The sequence below is a fragment of the Ictalurus furcatus genome, chromosome 14 (genome assembly GCF_023375685.1).
Source record: "Ictalurus furcatus strain D&B chromosome 14, Billie_1.0, whole genome shotgun sequence".
Classification (NCBI taxonomy): Eukaryota; Metazoa; Chordata; class Actinopteri; order Siluriformes; family Ictaluridae; genus Ictalurus; species Ictalurus furcatus.
The window spans coordinates 21962343-21986319 of record NC_071268.1 but is presented as its reverse complement, the minus strand read 5'-3'; the positions used below and the strand labels follow the sequence as shown (position 1 = coordinate 21986319).

Here is a 23977-nt window from a genome sequence, read left to right as displayed (position 1 = left end):
GTGTGTGTATGTGTGTGTGTGTGTATGTGTGTGTATGTATGTGTGTGTATGTGTGTGTATGTGTGTGTATGTATGTGTGTGTATGTGTGTGTATGTGTGTGTGTGTATATGTATGTGTGTGTGTGTGTATGTGTGTGTGTGTGTATGTGTGTGTGTATGTGTGTGTGTGTGTGTGTGTATGTGTGTATGTGTGTGTGTGTGTATGTGTATGTGTGTGTGGGAGTGTGTATCCGCGCGCTGATGAGAACTGCGGTGTGCAGTGAAGAGCAGATAGAGTTCCGTGTGCAGCGCCTCCTCCTTTAACTCAGTATAAACTTAGAGGAGTGTCATTACCACAGAGGAGGATGACTGAAACTCCGGACCACTGAACACTCACTCCTCGGGCTGTTTCACACCAACACTCCGCCATTCTCACGCCTTTCTCTAACGCTTTCCGAGAGAAATGAAGTCTCGGTTCGGACGCTGAAGCGGGTAAGTCCACCTCGGGTCCTCAGTGTTCGGTCGCTTTATAGCAAAACTCCTCCTGTTTAACGAGAAAACTTTCTAGTCAAAGGAACCATGCAAAACACATTCAAACTCTTCAACACTTTACTCAGTACTGTAGGTATTCATTCATTAGGTATTCAACTCAATTAACACCTAATAGTGTGAGTTATGATATAGTTATGAAATGTAGATGTTGTGTGATGTGATGTTGTTATTTATGTTAACAAACTTCTATACAGACAAAAGAGTGACTGTAACATGTTTACTTACATGTTCACCAGTTAAAAGGAGAATACCACCTTGTTTTTGAGCACAGGACAGGAATAAGATGGTATTCTCCTATATTCCGTGTCTACTGCTCATGACGTCATACTGTGGTTTTTATGTTTTGCTTATGTATGAACATGATCTGAATGTTGGTCATAACCAGCCCTATGGCCTCACACGAATCGAGTTCAGTGCTTCTGTGAACTGAAGTCTTCGTGTAGACTGATACAATAGCACACTGTTAACATACAAGAGTATTTGTTGTATTGCTAAACCTCAAGAGTTGTTTTATTTCGTGCGCTCGGTTCGGCGTAAGTGCAACTGGGAGACCTGCACTATTGTTTCCCAAGCTGATGTAAAAGCAACTTAGTCATCAGTTAGGTATTGTTGAGTGTCAGCGTGTTTAGAAACATTAACATAAAACAGCCAATGTAATGTCTAGAGAGCCTTGTGATTGTTTTTCAGCATCTTTTGAACAGCGGAGGACCACACACACTCACACACACACACACACACACACACACACACACACACAAACTCACAATGGAGCTACGTGGAAACAGCAGGCTTCAAGATGGGTACCAGTATCTGACTGGTCATGAATATGACCAAATTCAGGCAGCACGGGGTGATGGATCAGGATCTTTTGGAGTGAAGGTACAGGTGCAAGGTATACAGGGTCGTCCCTATGTTGTACTAAATGGACAAAATAAGTCCTCACAACCTCCTGTCCACCCAGATGTCTTTTTTATGGATCAGCCAGGCCAAGAGTATGTTTCTACCATGAATGGTCAAGGTTTAAGCATCCAAAGGCCTTTAATGGATTACAGGTCAATGAGGCAGATGCATACACCTCCTTCAGAAGTTCAGATGTCTACTAATACCCCATCGTCTCCCATGCTAAACTACCAGAGACACCCTGGACTTCTCAGACCCTATGATCCCAGAAGCAACAACTTGGACCAACATGACTCTCCCAACCATATTAAGACTAAGTCTAACTCTGACTTAAATCAGTTCAGTACAAACACTTTACCTGTGTATGCATCCAACGTAATGGTGAAAAGAGCCAGAATCCCCCTGCCTGGTACAGGGAGAGGACAAACTGAAGATAATGTAGATTCTGGACAATCGTCAGCAGAAAGTGTACCTTGCCGCCAATCACATATCATTTGCAGGCTGTCCGTGCCTTACTCTGGTGAGGACACCGGACATTCCTCAAGTAGGGTTGGTAGAGTTAGACATAGAAAACAGGTGGATCCCCAAGAGAGAAAAAGATCACAAAGTGCAGGCGCCTCTAGTTCTGGTCACTCTTCCAGGACAAGCCCTGTATCTGCAGGAGGGCAAGGGATGGGAGAAGCGCTGGCTCCAGCAGCCTCATTTATTGGCTGTGTGTCTCGAAATGACAGTCTTCCAAAACTGAGGACAGGAGAGAACATTTATGAAGCAGATATAAGAAATCTAACTGCAGCCGAGTTTGACGGACAGAGGAATGGAAGGATGTCACCAAGATTAGGAAGAGTTAATTGTAGAATTGACAGAGGAAACCCAACCAGATGTCTTCAGCAAAATGGCGGCCATTCAAGCCCAGAAAGGGAGGCCCAGGTAAAGTCTTGACCAAATAATAATCGTTTTTATTATTCATATCACGACTCATTTCTCTTGTGTCTGTGAATTGGTTACTTGTGCAAATTAGTAAGCTTATTAACCATAAATTGACCTAGCCACACTATTTTGTAAAGAAAAACTATATCCTGTATGTAACAAAAAAAAAGTTCCTATGAACATGTCTATATATTTAAGGTTACCCCTGATATTTTGAAAGGACAGCAGGAGCTTGTGGACCAGCCATGTGAAGAAGTGACTAAACTAGCACTGTTCAACTACCTCAAAGAAGGGTATGAACATAACATAAACATTACAGATCATGTTAGTCGCATTACTCTGTGTTAGGGAGATGATTTCAAAACAGTATCATGTGGATATTTGGTGAAAATCTCCTACTAACAAACTTTAAAGCTTTGTCTGAGTCATTTGATGATAAACGTTAAGGAGAGACGTGCTTTTGAAAACCCACACATAATGTGATGTTGTTTCAGCTGGCTGGACTGAAAAGTCCCCAGCTTTTCATAGTAGGAATTTCAAGCCAAAGTCTAAAAAGTCGACTCCCTTTGATACAGTAAATTTGACAAGATTATCTTTCGAATACAAACATGAGCTATAGAACATAATCAAGGTTCTCAAACCTGATGTTCATTTATAAAGACACTGGACCAAATTCCCTTCAAGTAGTAACAAGGTAATTTGTGGGGTGTTCAAAAAGCTAAATATGGTATGTAATAATACCATTTGAATGCTAAACCACGTGCTTGTACATTGATCCATAGGAGTGGTGAGGGAGATGAGGTCATCAGGCAGAAGGTAAATCTACTGTTTGAGAAGATCCAGATGGTGAGGTCATGTGCTGTCCAGAATGTGGAGGAGGTGAGGGATCTTGCTGTCACTGGCAGATCAGTACGATTTAATACAAACATGAACAGTAATATTTGTGTGGGGTTTTTTTTGGCTTGGTTTGCTGTTATAAATTAGAAACACTCGGGGTTTGCTTCTGATGCAAAACATGTATTGGACAGAAATATGATGTTAGTGATTTCTTCTTTGGTCAGAGATTGTGATTGAATTGTTTTGCGTTTAGATGTCTGGCACAGTGGCTAAAGTAAAAGAGCTCCAGGAGAGAAAAGAGGCACTGGAGAGCCAGGTCGCTCAGCTAAAGCAACAACTGGAGGAAGAAATTAAAGTAATATGACACACAGAAATTATACACATACTTACACACTTGCTTGTAGTGGTATTTTTGAAATATCCTTATATTATAACTGATAGGCTATGTCCATGTCCCAATGTCTGCACTCAGCTGTAGCTCAGACTGTAGCTTGAAATACCAGAATATACTGTATATATTTTCTAAACGTGCTTTCACAGAACAGAGAGAGTCTATCAGAGACACATGGGAAGAGTTCAGAGGAACTGAAAAGACTGCAGGAGAAGTTAAGTAGGAGCCAGCAGGAGCAAGTCTCCCTCCGCCAGAGACTCACTGACATGGAGAAAGAGTTGCAAGTCTCAATAGAAACGTAAGCTACATACATAACAGCATCGGGACTACTAGATCAAGAGCTAGAACAGATTTTTTCAAGGTTGAAAAGTTACAGACTGTCAACAAAACTCTACTGTACAGTTAGTTCATTGTTTCATACAGTAAATTCCATGCTTCTGCTATAAACGGTATTATCATTTTTGTGAGCACACAGATATTGCTCATGTGAGATTGTGTGTGTGTGGTGTGTGGTGTAGAGTCCTGCAGATCAAAAGGGAACGCGAACGAAGTCGGGCAGAGGCAAAGAACCTGCAGCAGCAGCTCTCAGACGTGCATGATGTACTGGACAGCACTAAGAGCACACAGCTCAAGGAGAGGGACACCATCCTACAGGTGAGAAACACTGCTGAAGCAACAAGGGTATATAATTCTGTTGCTACTACTTTAATTGCATACACAGAAATGTAAAATGCAGCTAGACGAAAGATGAATAAAGAACTGAGATTGGAAATGAATCCATTGTGGTACGTAACAATAAGAAACAGTTCTAATTTTCTCTCTCTCTCTCTCTCTCTCTCTCTCATTCAGGAGCTGGCTAATTTGCGCACAGAGTTCCAGGAGCTGCAGCAGGTGCACGAGGAACAGGAGGACGTGCTGTGCTGGAAGGAGAGGGAGCTCATAGCCATAAAGGGTGCGCTTCAAGAAGAGATTTCAGCCCACGCTAAAGAGGTGGAAACACTGAAGGAGCAACACAAGGAGGAGGTTCAGAAGCTACTCAAGGCCAACGAAGAGGTTAAAGAGGCAAGTGGGAATAATCTGGCTCATCTAGTTTACACTCAAATGGTGATTACATCCAACTGGATTTGAATTGTACGTTTTCATTTGATTAATTAATACCAGTAAGAGCAACAGGCCTTTTAATTGTCCCCCTGGTCAAAGTCAGTCTGCTCTGCCCTTAACCCTCTATGGTGCTCTTGGTAACATACCAATTTCTTATTCATTTACACTCACACTAGACATCATGAAGAATGATGTAATATTTTAAAAGAGAGGGAGGACCCTAAAGAAACCAGTGCATGGCTGCATTCGAATATCCCTGCTACCCTACTATACAGTAGGCGAAAAGCAATCTGCCAAAGGTGTATTCATAAAAGAGTAGGTGAGAAATACCCGGATGACCTACTGCTTCTGCCAAGATTCTGCAGTATGGAACCAATAGGCCGCTTATATAGATTGTTAGTCTCAATGTTGGGTAAGGAACCAGTTTAACAGTTAAACACTGTGATAAAACTGGTCAAATAGCCTAAATATGTCTAAAACCTTGCTAGCTGCTAAGTGTGTTTTTCCCACACAGTGAATATCAAGTTGTTGCATTGCAACTGAAATAACAAAATGGCAAAAAAGCTTAATCAGTTCAGTTTATAATCAGAGACCAGCTGACAAAATGTCTGCGATGCTCCTGTGTCACATTTGGAATGAAAACTTTAAATGCAAATTCTTCCTTTTTCAATTATGTCGGAAAACAGACTAAAATGTGCTTGATATAAACGCAGAAATGAAACACATTTCATCCTGTTGTTTTTAGAACTACTATATATAGTAGAAAATGTAAAAATATGACTATTTTGTGAAGGTTTTTCCATGCCACCACACATACATGTGTAAGATAAAAGGTATGTAACGGTATCCGATGTTAAAATCACGGTTTATTCAATATTAACAAAGACAATCATTTTAACACTTATTTTTTTTCCTCTCAGGTTGAAACAATCTAAAAATACTGTAATCTCCTCAAATAATTTGAATTTTAACAATGATTTAGCATATTTATAAGATAACTTGAATATAGCACAGTTTTATGCTGGAACATAAATTTTCCACAAAAACATCAAACTGAATATTTCTAGCTTTTTTGAAAACACCACTGATAACGGAAAGTGTTCGAAAGAGAAAAAAATCTGAGATTTTTGGTTCGTACTCTTTGGCTTTGATCTCACATGCTATCAGTAATCCATGTTTCTCCCACTCAGAATGTGGCAGCTTTGGCTCAGAAGAAAAAGGATGTGGAGGTTGGGCAGAGGAAGAGTCACGCCCAGGTTCAGGAGCTCAGCCTGGCTAAAGAGCAACTCCTCGGCCAAGTCCGTAGTCTGGAAACCCAAATCACCACCCTCAACAACATCATCCACCAGTCAAAGAGCCAGGAGCAACAGCTCAGAGAACACCTGGACAAGCTGATGGTAAGGACCTCTCCTTAAGGGAGAAAAAACATTAGGGCAAAACTAGAGCAGCATAGTGAGGAGAATGCCAAGTAGTGGATAATGTTCCTAATGCATTTCTTAAAATAAATATTTGCACACAAATATTTGTACATGCTCATGGTCTTTTATCCTACCCTTCTTTTTGTTATGGTAGTTGTATTGCCACATTTTTCTTTGATAAAGATTTGTTTCTTCGATCCTTAATATCCTTGTAATTTGCATTATGCCTGAATTTCAACATTTAAACATGAACAAGGAGGAGAAGCAGAGACTTGAGGAGGAATTTTCTGAGGTGAAACAGCAAGAAGAGGACATGTGTGGTGTTAACAGGGCTCTGACTCGACACCTGGAGGACACACAGGTCAGTATAGTTGTAAATGTATAAAAATTTTATAATACAGGGGCGCACGGTGGCTTAATGGTTAGCACGTTCGCCTCACACGTCTGGGGTTTGAGTCCCGCCAGGGCCGTGTGTGCGGAGTTTGCATGTTCTCCCCGTGCTGCGGGGGTTTCCTCCGGGTACTCTGGTTTCCTCCCCAGTCCAAAGACATGCATGGTAGGCTGATTGGCGTGTCTAAAGTGTCCATAGCGCATGAATGGGTGTGTGTGTGTGTGTGAGTGTGTATGTGATTGTGCCCTGCGATGGACTGGCACCCTGTCCAGGGTGTACCCCGCCTTGTGCCTGATGCTTCCTGGGATAGGCTCCAGGATCCCCGTGACCCTGAAAAGGAGTAAGCGGTAGAAGATGGATGGATGGATATTATAATACAGATTCAACCTACTTATTTGACCCTTATAATTACTGACGTGTGTATTATCGGTATGCCACTTCCATATTTACACCATGATCACGGGAGGTAATCATGTCAGCAGTCACAGTTATACCAACAGAATAGCACAAGTAGTATATTGTATATGTACTGTATAGTTAAACCATAGCTCTGTTGAATTCTCATATCTGATTGGTCAGGAGTTATTGAGTAATTATAAAGGGTGATACAGCAGCTCTGACAGTGGTGCCAGCTGACAGATAAATCATATATTAATGCACTTTTTTTTGTAAAAACTCATTTATATGGATTTGTATGGGGGAGACCCTGTATAATATACTATGTCCAATAATAAATGGATTAAAAATGTGTTATTATTTAGCAAAGAAAAACATATAATCCTTGAAATGGTGAATCTTTCTGTAAGGTGCTTATTTATCATTTTTCGAAGGAGTCTACAGTGTTAGCGCTGTCGGAGGTAATAATTGCTGCAAATTGCTGTGGTATAAGAGAAATAAAACATATCAGGATGTGCTGTAATAATAAGGTGACCCCAAAGAGACTGAATGAATCTGTCTTCCTTTCTTCACCATTGCTTACTGTTAAACAATAGTAGTGTAGTTAACATTAAAGGCATTCTCTAAATGAGCACTAATATACACACTGGTGATCATACTTCATAGATAGGTTTACGTTGTGTTGTAGTGCATCTTCTTGGTATAGCCACGTCCAAGATATTTACATTTGAGGCATTTGGTAGACACCCTTATCCAAAGCAACTTATTGTACATTAATCTCATTATACAGTACTGTGCAAAAGTCTTAAGCACATAAAAAGAAATGCTGTGGAGCAAAGATGCCTTCAAAAATAATGAAGTTACATGTTTCTCCATGAAAAAAACAAACTATAAAGAGCGGTAAACAGTAGTAAATGAAACAAAGGCAATATTTGGTGTGACGACCCTTTGTTTTAAAAAAAAAAGTAGTCTCAGGTAGAATTAGTGCAGTTTTATAAGGAAATGAGCTGTAAGTGTTATTGAGCATCTTGCAGAACCAGACACGGTTCTTCTGGAGACTTTGACTGTCGCACTTTCTTCTTATTTTTGCAGCAAAACCCAGCAGCCTTCATTGTGTTTTTTTTGTCTGAAAAGTGTCTCTGACCACTTAATGCGCTGCTTTCTTTACTGACATACAAACATTTTTCTGTAATGTTTAATTTTGTGCTAGAAAACGAATGTTTAGGAATCTGAAATGTTTTTTGTACTGACACGACAATGTAGAAGTCATAAAATAAAAAAATCTATAACAAAGTTGTACTGAACAAAATAGGGTGCCTAAAACTTTTACACAGTCCTGTATATTTGAGTGTTAAAGACCTTGCTTAAGGGCGCAGCAGCAGCAGCTTGGCAGTGCTGGGATTTGAACTCACAACCTTCTAGTCAGAAGTCCAACATCTTAACAACTGAACTAACCTCCAAAACAGCTGTCTAGGAATTAGGAGAGGTTCTTACAGTAAAGCGTCTTACGTCGCTTTTACTGTTTGTAGAGTGAGCTGACGAAGCTGAACCAGGAGCATCGTCAGCTGAAAGAGAGACTGAAGGAGGAGGAGAGGCAGATGGAGGAGCTCCGAAAGAACAAAAGGGACCTGGAGCAGGAGAGGAGGAAGCAGGACAGAGAATTTGAGGAACTACAAGACGAGGTAAGAATAGATGGAAGTGTAAAATAGATGCACAGGTATTCCTACCTCGTTAGGTACTTACACTTTAAAGAGTAACGTTTAAGTTATTGAAAATCTTGCATTTTGTTGCATTTACAACAACTATTACATCTCTCTCTCTCTCTCCTTCTTTCTGTCTCTCTCTGACTGTAGATAAAGAAAGTGCTGGTGGGTTCAGAGAGAGAGGCTCAGAGACTGCAGGATCAGGTAGATGAAGCCAGAGAGCAGAACTCAAAGGACGTCAGTGCACTCCGCATACAGCTCCACAACATGCAAACTGAGCTGGAGAAACACTCACGCACCTCACAGGAATGCAAGAAAGAGGTGTTGAAAAGATGGATATATAGTTACACATATAGTATATACTGTGTATAGGGACAGAAAGACAGCGGACTGGCAGCAAAGCAGCAATGTGTGGGAATATGACTTATATTACTTAGTGTGTTGTATTTTGTGTGTGTGTTTGTGTGTGTGTGTGCAGCTGTCTCGGCTGGAGGCCGAGTTGGCTCGACGTGAGACAGAGTTGGCGAAGGCTGAGCAAAAGTGTAAACAGCTGGAGATGAGAGTGCAGGAGCTGCAGGAGTGCAACAAAACTGCACAGGATGACAAGGACCGACAAGTCAAACTAATGGAGGTAAACATACACTACTGGTCAAAAGTTTGTGGACACTCGACTGAAATGTTTCTCATCTTAAAAACTTTTTGATCTGAAGGTGTATGATTAAATGTTTGAAATCGGTGTAGACAAAAATCTAATCGTGCCGACATATTCATTTCTTTCATTAGAAAACTAACATTTTATTTACAAAAAATATTTTTTTTAAACGGACGACTCGGAGCGAAATATTCTGAAAAGCAGCCGGTAAGAGTCCTGCGTAGGTGGGAATTCCTTTAATACTGTTTAAAAAGCATCTCAGGGGAAATTCCCAAGAAATCAGTTGAGAAACGCCAAGAATACATTTCTGGAAATTCTAGGCAAAAAGCGCGTCTACTGTGAATACACTAATTCAATTATTTTTATTTATTTTGGATTTTTTATCACAACATAATTCCCATAGTTCCATTTGTGTTACTGCAGAGTTTTGATGACTTTATTATTATTATTCTACAATGTGGGGAAAAATAAAGAATGAGTGTGTCTAAACTTTTGACCGGTAGTGTACACACAACACACACACACACACACACACACACACACACACACACACTCTCCTACAGAGTGCATAAGGGCTCACAGTATGAAAATGATGAAAATCATATGCTATGGCCTTCACAAGAGCCAGAGCTGAACAAACTGCACACCTGTTGAGGGAAAGTGTTTTGTAAGAACAGTGTTCATCGCTTTAGTACCATTCCAGAGATGTTTAGAATCTATGAAAGGCACATTAAAGCTCTTCTGGTGGTTCATGGTGGCCCAAAACCTTACCAAGGCACCTTATGTCATAAAGTCAGACACAACCACCTACACGTATATTAATGTATTTTTCATTTTTATGTTTGTGTACATGTATATGTGTGTAGGCGCGAGTAACTCAGCTACAGGATGCCCTGACTGAGGAGCGCAGCAGTGGTGACACACTGGTGCAGAGAATGGAGAAAGCCAAGGAGCAGGTCTGTATCCCTGACACAACACTTTGCATCACACATATCTAGTGATAGAAAGTGAGCATTAATATCCTGGCCTGCTGGCAAAAATCCACATTTCTCCACATTACACTATTGAATTTCACCTTGTAAATGTGACGTTTTAATGAGCTGTCTGCTTAGAATGCACTCTCTACTAGCACCTGTTAAAAAATGTGTTTTATGCGTAAATGTATTGACGAACATTAATGTTGCAACTGAAACATTGGTTTAATGAAGTGCCTTGAAACGTGCAGCGTTATTCAATGTGCCGATGTAATTTACACCGACACAGGGAGTCAGAGCGGGACATATCAAGTGGCTCCTCCTCCTTTTTAAGTAGCCAATAGTGTTTAGCTGACCTCACAGCTTGGGTTAAGCCGTACTTGACAGTTCCGACCATGGACGCAAACCTGAGCAATAACGATGCGTTGGATTCACTCCATCTCGTTCACTTGTGCCAGTGGACCATGCGCAATCTTCTACCGATGAAGAAAATGAGCCAGCAGTTGTCAATTTGATCCAAGAGCTTTCAGCAAGGGGGCGGGACACTTCGGATTCTAGAGCGCATTTGATTGGACAGAAAATCTGATGAGAAGCTGAAGTGCGGAATGATGTCATCAAAACTGCTGATCCGTATCTGTGATAAAGAGAGACTGTCCATTTTGATTGTCATTGTTTTAGAGCACACTAGTTTATAGATAACTTTAAGGCTAACAAATTCATACTAAAAGCCACAAGACTTCAATTTGGATTTCATGGGGACTTTAATTACATAGAAGGTAATGATCTATAGCTACAGTGTGTGAAAATGACCATAGTGATCATGTGCGAGTCAGGGACTATGAAGTCTGCATCAAGCTTTCGAGTTCATATCATTCAGTTATGATGAGTAAGCAAAATAGACACAGAATTGTAATTTTTTGAATGCTAATATGTAGCCGTGGTATAAGCGAGGCTGTCGCTTGGCAGCGGAAGCAGCTGTCCTTTTTGTGTTGTGGTGTTCTTTATCTCTGCTTCTCATATCTGGACACTGTTGGGGTTTTTTTTTTCTTCCCTGTACACATTGTACAGACCTATCCATGCATGTCCACACAGAGCTGCTGACCAGAGGCCACAGCACAAAAAGCTCGTCGAGCCATAGCCGTTCTCACCAAATCTTGACAACACTTAAGGTGAACTCACTGCGAGGGAGTGTTCACTTTCAAGTGTTTGCCTACAGTCAGCAAATAAGTTCTGAAGTACTGGTTTCTAAGCTAACACGCACTCACTGGCTCACGTATCGCTAGATATGTTGATACAACATTAAAACATACAGGTGGATGGCTCTTCCTTTTGTTCCCTGCTTTCTCTTTCTGTCTGCTCTGATTCTAACAGGCAGACTAGCAGTGAGAGGGTTAAGCTGATTCAGTATTCAGCTGCTAATTGACTAATCTGCTGACCTCATTTAGGTCTAGTTTGACTAAGAATAGCTGTTTTTGGTAGCTGTTAAATAACTGAACTTCCTCAGTGTGAACAATGAGTCGGATAAATAGAAGCATTTCTGGGATATCATTCGCAAACAGGCGTTGTATGTTTTATGTATTTTAGATAATGGACATAATAATAATTTTTTTTGTTTTGCGCTTTTAACTCTTCTATTTTTGTGTGTGTGTGTGCTCTACAAATTATGCTTAACAGTACATTGGTACTTGCTGACATGGGTTTGTTTGTGTGTGTGTGTGTGTGTGTGTGTGTTTGCTCCTTATAGGTAGAGCAGGTGAGAGCTGAGTTACTGCAGGAACGAGCAGTTAGGCAGGATCTGGAGTGTGACAAGATCAGTTTGGAGAGACAGGTAAAGATTTTAATGAGACAAATAGCTAAATATTGTCCATACCGATATAGTAATAAATTCCACAATGTCAAAAGCAAAATATCAGAATCATATAAAATAAATTCACCGCTGCTCTTAGAGATATATCTCTATATAGTTCAGTTCCTTGTGTCCCTGTTTTTATCAGTTAATTCCACTTCTAAGTGGCATCTTGATGTCCTGATGTCCTTGCTGTAGATCCTGGTCAGGTGGTTCAGTGAAGCAATGTCTCTTTCAGTCATCCATGTACATGGGGTGGCTGGAGGTGGCTCTGCACTTATCTGTATCATGAACAGGGTTGGAAATGTACTGAGAAATGATACATAAGTAAAAGTATAGTCACATATTTGCTACTGTTAAATGTACACAAGTATTAAAAAGTAAATATTTTGAACTGATAAAATGAATAATTTCAGATTTTCATGTGAAAAGCAACTTCCGCATTTACCATTAGCTAGAATTTCACTTGCTGCGTTAGCTGATTAGCTACTGGAACTGATGATAGTCATTATAACCTGGCATTAGCAAAAAAAACTAACTTAGTTAAATGTAACCAATTAATGTCAGCAAATTAGTGAAACCTCAACCTTTTCTGTTTTATTTTATTAGATGGCGTTAGTGCTTTCTATTGAGGCAAATGATACACATGTGCTTACGCTAGAGTTTAGGAACATTTTACTAAGGTAGGGTGCTAAACTGAAATGTATTTCAAATAAAACGCCCATTCTGTTGATATATAGTGTACAGACCTTGGCTGGATGAGCGAAGGAGAGGTCTTCCACATTTTAGAGTCTTTTTACTCCTTACATTTTCATTTTAAATGTTGCATGTACTTTTTTCTCTTGGAAATGAAGTAAGTAAGTAAGTTACAAGAATTCCGTTTCAATAAGACTCAAGTGAAGTGCAAATTCCACAAAATAAAACTTTGTGTCTAGTAATACGGAATCGTTTTGTTTTTGCTAAATCATTTCTTGTTAAAACAATTTGGGATTATATATATATATATATATATATATAATAAAATTATATAGTGGAAATATTTCCTTATACATATGTTGTACAATGTTATGTCATACAACGTTCATTTAATACAAAAATCATGGCTAACGTTAGATTGTATTGTATGATACAGCACTGTTTTATTCACTTCTAGAACAAGGACCTGAAGAGTCGAGTGTCGCATTTAGAAGTGTCTCAGAAGTCAAGTCAAGAAGGACTTGTATCCAAACTAGAGTTGCGAATTCAGGAGCTGGAGGACAGTCTTCTTGAACAGGAGAGGTGGGGGATCATAAACTAACACTTACGTGATACAAACACTTGATACAATATGGCTTACGTCTCAATTGTTCTCAATGTTTTTTTTTTTGTTTTGTTTTTTTTGGGGGGAGAGGGGGTGGGGGGTTGTTTGGCACGGTGGCTGAGTGGTTAGCACGCCTGCTTCGCACCTCTGCGGTTGGGGGTTTGAATCCCGTGCGTAGAGCTTGCATGTTCTCCCCATGCTTCAGGGGTTTCCTCTGGGTACTCTTGTAATCTTCCCCCAGTCCAAAGACATGCATTGTAGGCTGATTGGCATTTCCAAATTGTCCATAGTGTGTGCAGTTGTGCCCTGCGATGGGTTGGCTCCCTGTCCAGGGTGCCCTGAGCTCCCTGGGATCGGCTCCAGGTTCCCTCCAACCCTGTGTAGGATAAACGTTAAACGAAAGGGATGGATGATTATTGTATATTTATGTGGACAATCTTGAAAGAAAGAAATACAAATCTGGCTGTTTTAGTCTGGTTTTCTTTGATTTCAGATTTCAAAGGAGAGCATCAATTCTTGATCCAAATGGACTGCTCTTACTGCGAGACGTTTGATGTATGATTGCATTCTCTTCATGACTTTTTGTTCTTTATTTTGTGAGCAGAGACAATAAGACTCTGGAGCAGGCAAACCGTATGCTGGAGAGGAAGATGAAGGAGATAACTATGCAGTTGAATGATGAGCAGCTCTCACTACAGAACCAGATGGATCAGGTGAGAGCCAGAAACCTTACTACTTGGAGCAAAGTGTGTGTGTGTGCGTGTGTTTTTTTTTAAATCATATTTTTTATGATTCTGGCTTCACTGCCAGATTTGGTGATGGGACACTTACATGAATCTGGTTCAAATCTGCACAAAAAACACACTCTTATACACTCCTGGGCAAAAAGAAAGAAAGAAAATAGGCCAAGCCCAAAATGGCAAAACATTAAGTTTTTAATGGTCTTTTAAAAAAAAATCATTGGTCAGAAAATTAGCAAGAATTAAACAAATGCACTCCTGAGATGTTTTGTACCACCATGTGCTCATTTACTTTTACTGCAGTGAACTGTTTGGGGAAGAGCTAGAAACAGGGGAATTCACTTATTTTGTACACATTTGTACACATATGTGAAATCATGATAATGATTAAAATGTTTGGTGTAAAATTCAAACTAACACATGTCTGAGTTTACAAAATTAAAATAAAGTAAAAATAAACAAATAAATAAAAAAGCTGTCTGCAAGTTTACCCACAAGGCTTAAACAGTTAAAGAAAGGGAAGGGAAATGCTATCCCATACTAAGTGACTTTATCTATTTGTTTAATTCTTGATAATTTCCTGACCAATGATTTGCTGTTAAGACCATTAAAAGCTTCATATTTTGCCATTTTCCACCATTTTTTTGCCCAGGAGTATAGAGATATTGTCAAATAACTAACAGAAATTCCAGATAATGCCACAGCTATCCATGGCAATTGACTGTGCTCTTTGGGTGACAGGGGTGGCATAATCTTTCTCCCATGTCAGTCACAGTGACATTACCCAACTATGGGTGTCTGTGAGCTGACGTATGCAGAAGAGGGCAGATAGCGCTTTCCTCCTAATGTTACACTGCCCTGTGACGCAACAAGTGCAGCATTTCAAAAAGATGCTGTTGGCTGGCTTCATGTTTCAGAGGAAGCAAGACTTGGTAGTTCTCATATGATAGTAGCGAGCTGGCTGGTAGGTTGAAATTAGCAGGTGACCAAATTGGCAGGAGAAAAATGGGGAAACAAAAATAACAAAAGGGACTGCATGTTTTCAGTTGATTGAAATAGAAAATCTGCAATATATTCCCAGGAGGAAAGTTGGTCAGCAGTTTATTGGGATCGAAACATACTCTTTAAAAACGTTCTCTTTACACTGCTCTTGCAGTTAACTCTGAGACTGAAGGTACTAAAGAGGCAGCTGGATGAGGCAGAGGAAGAGATAGAGAGACTCGAGAACAACAAGAAGAAACTTCAGAGGGAACTGGATGAACAGCAGGAGACCAACGAACAGCTTCATAGCCAGATCTCAACCCTGAAAACTGAGCTCAGGTTACATATCATAAATACTCCATAAATGAATAAACGTTTCTGTCATGTATACATAAGTGGTGTAAAATAATGTAGAAGAGTAACTGACTTGTCAGTTTGTAGCATTTTAACGATCTGTATGTTTCCATCTTGTAGGCGTAAAACGAAACCGGTTCTAAAGAGTTTAAACGAAGATGAAGACGATGAACAGTGGAACCTGAGCACACATGTGAAGACACAAAAGAACTGAATTATTAATACTCAGTAATATTAGATATAATGTAATGCTATCACATGTTTCTGTTCATTTTTCATTTCACACTTATATTTTATAGTGCTAATGCACTACACTTTTAACTGCCTCTAACCAGAATGTTTTCTGAAGATCTACTGCCCCCTTCTGGTAATATAAAGAGCATTGCCTCATCATATAAACATGATAGTGGATTTGATTCCAGTTCAGTAATATTATGTATTTCGTAACAAGTTTTATTAATCTGTGCTGGCCCATGTAGATACTTGTGGCTTAATTGTGACGACTAAATATTATGAATGTGTTTAAATAAAGGCAATTTTGCACAGAAGTGTCACTTTCAGGAAAATACCACACACAAATAATTGTTTTTGTGTTTAAGAGTTAAATGACTAGTGCAAGTATTATTGAAACCCAGACATATGGTTGTGCAAGAACACTTATTGAACTCATTATGGATGTGTCTGAATGTCATAATATTAGTCTGAACACAACAAAACATTTGTTAACAGTGTTTGGATGCAGTTCCATTAGGCTACCATTCAATAGGACGAGATGAGGCAGCTCTCACAGATCAATGGCTTATGCTCGGACTGCCAGGACTAATACATGCTGGGGGGGGGGGGGGGGGGTTAATGCCACTCAGCATAGACTTAGTCAGACAGTGTATGTTTGATTAGACCCGAGAGCAGTGGATAAGTGACCATAAGAGAACCATGAAGCATCACTGCACTCTTAAACATGACATTTTTAAAGAGTTCTTGGCTGAGTTTCTTGGGACATTTGTGCTGGTGGTGAGTACTTCAAAATCTCAGCTAGTTATATTTAATAGAAATGAAGTGAATATAATGGTAAACACGGTCAGCTTATGATAAACTATTCTAAAACGTAGGGGGATGCAGTTCTGGTCTTGTATATCAGTGACAGAGCCAGGCACAGGCTAGTGAAACTCACCTGCTTCAACAAATCATTAGTGAATGAACAGAACAGGAAATTTTCCAAACTGTACTAGTCTCTGAGCATAGCAAACTGGTTATTTGTAGAAACTGACAGGATGAAATGTCTTTTAATATCTATTAATATGATAGTTTTGATGATTAAGACATCTTCATAGCAATCTTGATCAGCATTGTCCTTCATCCATGTGCATGCTGGAATTTTTTCTGTGTCAGTTGTTTGGCTGTGGCTCTGTAGCTCAGACCGTCCTAAGCAGGAATACACTGGGTGAACCACTCACTGTCCACCTCGGCTTCACCACTGGACTCGTGATGGGTGTCTATATCGCTGGTGGGGTTTCAGGTAGATACATTACCGATTAATCTTTCCTCTAATTGTCATTAGAGTTCTGTCAATAAATTAAAGGAGGCACCTTAACCTTCCTGTTATGTTGGGGGGGAAAAAACATTACATCCATTATGTTATGGGTCAAAATGACTTCCACAGTGTGTGTGTGTGTGGTGTGTGTGTGTGTGTGTGTGTGCGCGCACGCACATGCTGACCACTGGGGTATCTATTTAATGTGTACTCTCCTGAAATTGCTTATTAATATTATTAATAACTTAATATAACTTAAATATACAGTATGTATAACCAACCTAGCTTAAATGCTTCAGCATTGAAGCATTGACCTTGTTTATCTCTCTCTCTCTCTCTCTCTCTCTCTCTCTCTCTCTCTATCTATCTATCCATCTATCTATCATATATATATATTTATTAACAGCTTTTCCTGTTAACTGTCATTTTCTACAAATAAAAGTTATTAGATTCCATAATTAACATTTTAAATAAATAAATGCTGTGTTTAACTATATGTTATGGTTCTTATCTTCTTGAATGCCATTTCAGTTAGGTTCTCTGATTGGAAGATTAATTCACTAGGCCTATAGCCAAACCTTTTCCTATTTTTGCGAGGTCTGCGAGGTCACATGTGGCCTCAGGCGTTTCACTCTCAACCTTCTGATGGTCACATTGATCTGCACACATTCAGTGCATGTGCAGTAGCTGTGGTGGGCTACAACAGGAACATGCAGCCTCAATAAATATATCATTCCGGAAATCCAGACATTTTTGTCATTGTCAGTGTGAAAGTGCATGAAACATAAACGCAAGATCAGAAAGTATACGCTATATAGCAAGCCAATGTAGAAGACTGTGTGTGTCCAAAATCATAATCATGAAATAGTATACACAAATTACACAGATACCATCAACAAAAACCCCCAAAACTATTCTATCCTATAATTCCAGTCAACAAGAGTTTATCAGCTGTATGTAAAGTCATTTTCAAGTCTCAGTGGTATGTCCAGGTTTTAGACATGGGGCAAATAATTGACACATAATGACTAGATATGATTAGTTTTATTTTCATGAAATGGATAAGAGTAATAGATCCTCAGAGTTGTGGTGAGAAGGCTTATTTCCTTATCAACAGAACACAAGTTCATTATTATATCTTTCTTGCATTACAGTGTCTGGATAAACTGTACATGTTTGTATACGTTATGGATCAAAATATTGTTGCAGGGATATGAATTTTAATAGGCTGTATGGCATGAAAAGTTTAAAGGTCACAGGGAAGGATAACAAAGTCACTTTTGTGAATATAAGTGAAAATGTATTACTCAGTCTCAGCTAACTCTTATTTTGCAACCTTAAATCTAATAAGAATCATTTTATCTGTCACCAAAGCAAATGTTTGTAATAATGTACTTCATTTGTTTTCTATTATGGCACATCAGGGGGTCATTTGAACCCAGCAGTATCTCTGGCCATGGTCATACTGGGTAAATTGAAGATCTGGAAATTTCCAGTTTACGTCTTTGCACAGCTCCTGGGAGCCTTTACTGGAGCTGCTGGAGTGTTTGGACTATATTATGGTGAGGGGTGTTAAAAAAAACCCAGCCCTTTATCTGTTTCTGCCCAAAGCAAGCATGTAAAGAAGTAGATACAGAGCTTTAAATGGCATTGAAATGTTTAGAGTTAAATCTCTATTCTATTTATTAAAGGAGCTGGCATGAAGTTATAGTACTAACCTATCCACTGATTAACAGCAGCCATTATTACAGCTTACCTGGTAGTACTAGGCTCAAAGATACATGTTTTATAGTCTCTTGTGTAACGATTATAGCTGTAATAACATTCCACACGTCAGTAAGGTGTATACGGGCATTGTTCTTTGCAAATATACTATGTATGTTATTCTTAGCCTAAATAAACATTAGAGCAAATCCTACACCACACTGCACTACAAAAACAAATCTTAGCAAATGAAAATATAGTCAGATTTACCTAGTATTTCCTATTATAAGATTAAACCTATTCAACCTATTTCTAGGCATACTGTTTTAATTTCCAGTTTAAAACAACCCTGTTCTGCTGGCAGATACTTTTTTTATTTTTCAAATTTTAATCATTTAATTCTAGAAAGAAACAGAAGAATAATTTAAAGCTTACAGTGAGTAAACAAATCTAAAAACAAGCTGAATAATCTAATATTTGATTTATAATAATCTCAAAATAAGAAATAGTAGATAAATTTACACATATTCAAGATATTTTCATTAGACATTTCCACACTTAGTATGTCATGATTATAGAAAATGTTACTAATAGTATTCAAACTGTAAATAAAATAAAATGTGACATATTATAACCAAAATACTGTATGTTCGTGTTTTACACTGTTCAATTACAAGTTGAATAAGCATGAATGCATTGCACGTTGTTTCCACAGATGCGTTTATGGAGTTTACCAGTGGACTTCTGTCAGTAACAGGCATTAATGCCACCGGACATATTTTTGCCTCTTACCCTGGACGACATCTCACAATACTTGGAGGGTTTGTGGACCAGGTAACTTTGCTAAATATACAGTACATCATATGTCCCACAGTTTTGCATTGTTCTGCTGAACGGCAAAGATAAAATATCATTAATCAGATTTAGAAATCATTATCATCATCGTTATTATTTTACTACAACTCCTCTGTTGTTATTAGCTAAACAGCTAATAACTAATAAATAGACAGGTCTATTTTAGCTTATTTTTGTACTTGACTGCAAAACAGAAATCAACATTTTTGAATAAATCAATTTTATGGGAGTAACTCTACGAATGTTGCCATGATAACACGACTCTAAGAAAAGGAATCTAAATGTAAGAAATCAGATATTTAAAAAAAAAAAAAAATCAACTGTAGGTCATTTTTATACTTTTTAAATTTTTTTTTTTTTTTTTTTTATTAACCAATGCAATAATGTTAAAGCAGTATGATATAGAAATATCACAGATTTACGACAGGGAAAAGTGAATGGTAAATAGTGCTCAACAAAATATACTCTTAGATAAAGAGTTCTTTTTTAGTATTGTTAAACCTTATTAGGGTTGTCACGATACCATATCTTAGGATACTATACCAGCTGAAGTATCACGATACCACACAATATTGTGTTAATTCATCATTCAAATCTATAAAATGAACCAAATTTACAGAAATTCATAGATATAAATGAAAACATACAAGCCAGATTTTCCTCTCGATACATTATTAATGAGAATGAATAACTGGCTATTAGGAAAACTCAGGAACAATCATACAACTGGCAAGTAACTAATTCAATGGGCCACATATTTCATCTATTGGCTGCAGCAGGGAGTCACATTTTGAGTGAAAGCACTGTATTCATGCTGTATCGAAAATAAACACTTTAAAGTCATTTAGTGATTTTGTATTGATTGACTTTTTGTAATTCAAGCACTTGTTAAGCACCACTAGATAGAAAATGGCTATTTTCAAGGTTGTCCAGTACAAGCACCTTGTACGGACCCTGATTTTAGTCCTAGCACACAGCGGTTAGCATAACATTAGCTCACAAACAGGAAATCTTTAAAGATCTAGGGTTAAGAATTTAGGTTAAACGTCTGAGCGAAAATAGTATTTATTGACGCACATACAACATTTAATTACGGTACTATCGTATTGACGATACTACCGTTTAAAAAATATATGGTGGCATATATAGTGGCATTTTGAAGCTTTAGTATCGCGATACTACCATCGTACCGGTGTACCGTGCAACCCTAGTTCTTAACTTCCTAAAAGTGTTCTAGTTTGTAACTGTTATAAATCTGAGTGCAGCTTCGCAACACAAAAAATCTTTACATGCAAAGCAAATTACCTTTATTTAAAAAAAAATAATAATAAAATAAAAAAACATTAAAGGAATATTTAGGTAGCTGCTATGTTTTTTTGCAACCACTGTAGACAGTTCAACCTATTTAGTTTAACCTGAGACTGATCCTGAGAATAGGTTAAAACATTTAGTTCTGTTCTTTACGTAATTCAGCTAATGTGCATTGACCGGCTTCTTTATTCTCAATACATTCAGCAATTAGCTGATTTTGCATCCCAGTGACCTACTTCTGCTTGTTCTTACCAAAACAGTCACTTAATTGTGTGTAACTGACCAAGCGGGTACAGGTCACGCTAGTAGGATTCACAAATGCAAAAAATTTAATAAATAAATAAATAAGAAAGAGATTCTAGTTACATTCTTAAGTATCAAGGGAACATTTTCAATGCAGATTTATGCTTAGAGTAGCTGTTGCCATTAAATGCTAGTCTAACAACAATCTAGGTGCATTTTGGAAGATCAGATCAATTTCGCATCAGACAGTACGTAAATCAAGCTAGATGATAAGTATACCTTCCTGTTGCAGGTGATTGGAACAGGCATGCTGGTGTTGTGTATCCTGGCCATAACCGATAACAGGAATATTGGAGCTCCTAAAGGAGTGGAGCCTCTGGCCATTGGCCTGATCATCCTGGGCATCAGCGTGTCCATGGGCATGAACTGTGGATACCCACTGAACCCTGCCAGAGACCTTGGTCCACGACTCTTCACTGCTATGGCTGGTTGGGGCATGGAGGTGTTCAGGTAGCACTCTCCATTCTGCTTGTTGTCCTCCTAATAGCACTGCTTGGAGTGGGACCTAAATAAGCCTTTAAGGCCATCTGAGTGACAGCACTGTGTTCTAAGATGTGATCATGAGATAACAATTTGTATCCTACTTTAGCAATTATGTGAATGATCAATTCGTTGTTTTTTTTTGTTTTTATCAAGGGCACGGTGGCTGAGTGGTTAGCACGTTTGCCTCGCACCTCCCGGGTTGGGGGTTTGAAACTTCCCAGTGTGCGCAGAGTTTGCATTCTCTCCCTATGCTTCGGGGGTTTCCTCTTGGTACTCCGGTTAGCTCCCCCAGTCCAAAAACATGCCTTGCAGACTGACTGGCATCTATAAATTGTCCGTAGCGTGTGAATGTGTGTGCGATTGTGCCCGATGATGGGTTGGCACCCTGTCTAGGGTGTTCCCTCGGATAAGCTCCAGGCTCTGTGCGACCCGGTGTAGGATAAGCGGTACAAAAAATGGATGTATGGAATAGTTTGGTCACATTAATTCATATGAAGTTATTCTTTACCCTTACTGTGTTTCAGTTATGACTTTGTGTTTGGAAGTATTTTTAACACACTAAAGTTCTTGTTTTAACTTGTACTAGTGTCTTATTTAAAGTGTGTGATGTAGCACTGAGGGGCTCACTACTGTGCAATATGCATGCCTTTAACTCACCCTCAATCAAGAACACCTACATTGTCCAGTTGCCTTGTATAGCCCACACTTATTTATGAGTTGAATAAGCAAACACGGCATACTTCATGCCTTCATGTATTCTCCTCTCCAGCACTGCAGATCACTGGTGGTGGATCCCTGTGTTCGGGCCTTTGGTAGGAGGCATCACCGGAGCTGTAGTGTACTTCCTACTGATTGAGCTGCACCACTCGGACCCCACAGAGAAATCGCAGCAAAAACCTGAGGAAGAGGAGGATGAAGATGAGGATGAAGACAGCAGCCTGAGAGACAAATATGAAATGATAACGATGGGCTGAACAGATAATCATTGACTATGAAGCAAATTAAGAAAAGTGATATTCATGTGCTCCAGCTGGCCCAGTCTAGACTCTCGACTCTCACTTTAGTTCTCAGACTTTCATTTGTTTGTTGTCAGGAAGCAAGTTGAGCCCGGGATTAAAGTGAGTTGCCTAGTATTTAACAGATTATATCTTTGTACATCTTTACAAGAAACCTGCTTCTTGGAAATACATTTATTATGAGCTCAAAACCTCATGAGAATTCAAAATCAATCAATCAATCAATCCTTTGTGATATAATATATTTCCCAAGTATACTGGAAAAATAAAAGCTGACAAAAATGTAGTAAACCTAAACAAATAAGGTCATTGTAACATAAGTATTAGGTTCTATACTTATTATTATACTTATTATTTCTACTTTTTCATGGTTTGTGTAGTTCACAGTTTTTTTTTTTTTTTTAAATGTTTAGTCTTTTCAAATAAATATAGAGTAGTTTGTAGTAATGCTTAGTCATTAAAAGTTGATTAAAATAGTAAATGTATTTAATTTGATTGTAGTAAAAAAAAAAACTACATAGTGACAAAAATCAACATAGTGATCCCTGTTTGTGTTTATTACATGTCCTTAATCATCTTTGCCACTCAGTTATAGAAATTTTGTAATAAAGCGCTTTCTGTTCATTTATGTGTATAAACTGGTGTGTTCTGATAAAAAAAAAACATCAAATCTTTTCCAAAACTACCTAAGACTGTTACTTGTTCATTATCACACTCATCAGTCACACTCATAAGCTATTCATCTAAACATAAATTCTCAGAACTGCCATTATTGATCATATTAGCACTGGAACAGTTCTTCTCATCTATTTTCCATGTGGTTGCACATGAACTGCACTACAAATTGAAACAGTTAATGACTGGTTTATTGATTAAATGAATACCCCAGAGTTTTTTTTTTATCTACCACATCTGAAGTTCATAATTTCCATGTAAAGAACAAAGCAAAGAACAGAAAAAAAACAAAAACAAAACTTATATCACTAAAGCCATATCTCCCTGCAGTTCTTGCCTGGTTTCCCGCTGAAGCTAAATGGAATTGAGCTTGGTCAGTACCTGGATGGGAGACCTCATGATGAAAATTAAGGTTGCGCCACTGGAAGTGGTGTTAGTGAGGCCAGCAGGGGGTGCTCACCCTGTGGTGTATACATACTTTTTTTTCACACCACTGTGTAAACTCTAGAGACTGTTGTGTATGTGAAATGCCCAGATCAGCAGTTTCTAAAATACTCAAACCAGCCCTTCTGGTACCAACAACCATGCCACGGTTAAAGTCACTGAGATCACATTTTTTACCCATTGTGATGTTTGATGTGATTGAAGCTCTTGACC

General features: G+C 38.7%; 2 protein-coding genes across 3 annotated transcripts; both read left to right on the top strand.

The window, feature by feature from the left end:
- On the top strand, positions 1-15990 carry LOC128618469 (cingulin-like protein 1). Of its 2 annotated transcripts, none has more exons than XM_053642080.1 (19): positions 1-471; positions 1219-2358; positions 2584-2651; positions 3141-3237; positions 3449-3550; positions 3736-3884; positions 4105-4240; positions 4436-4648; positions 5878-6084; positions 6362-6466; positions 8422-8574; positions 8746-8916; positions 9074-9226; positions 10114-10203; positions 11966-12049; positions 13221-13345; positions 13972-14080; positions 15264-15427; positions 15563-15990. In XM_053642080.1, exons 2-19 carry the CDS (start codon positions 1297-1299, stop codon positions 15654-15656), a joined length of 3282 nt encoding a protein of 1093 aa, XP_053498055.1. In that variant the 5' UTR covers positions 1-471; positions 1219-1296; the 3' UTR covers positions 15657-15990. The 2 variants fall into 2 exon arrangements, with proteins under 2 accessions (XP_053498055.1, XP_053498054.1); XM_053642079.1 differs by having other exon boundaries at positions 2557-2651.
- Positions 15991-16340: 350 nt separating this feature from the next.
- aqp9a (aquaporin 9a) lies at positions 16341-23488 on the top strand. Its single transcript, XM_053642300.1, has 6 exons — positions 16341-16453; positions 16832-16958; positions 18398-18535; positions 19393-19511; positions 21379-21596; positions 22399-23488. Exons 1-6 carry the CDS (start codon positions 16376-16378, stop codon positions 22601-22603), a joined length of 885 nt encoding a protein of 294 aa, XP_053498275.1. The 5' UTR covers positions 16341-16375; the 3' UTR covers positions 22604-23488.
- The last annotated feature ends 489 nt before the right edge of the window (positions 23489-23977 follow it).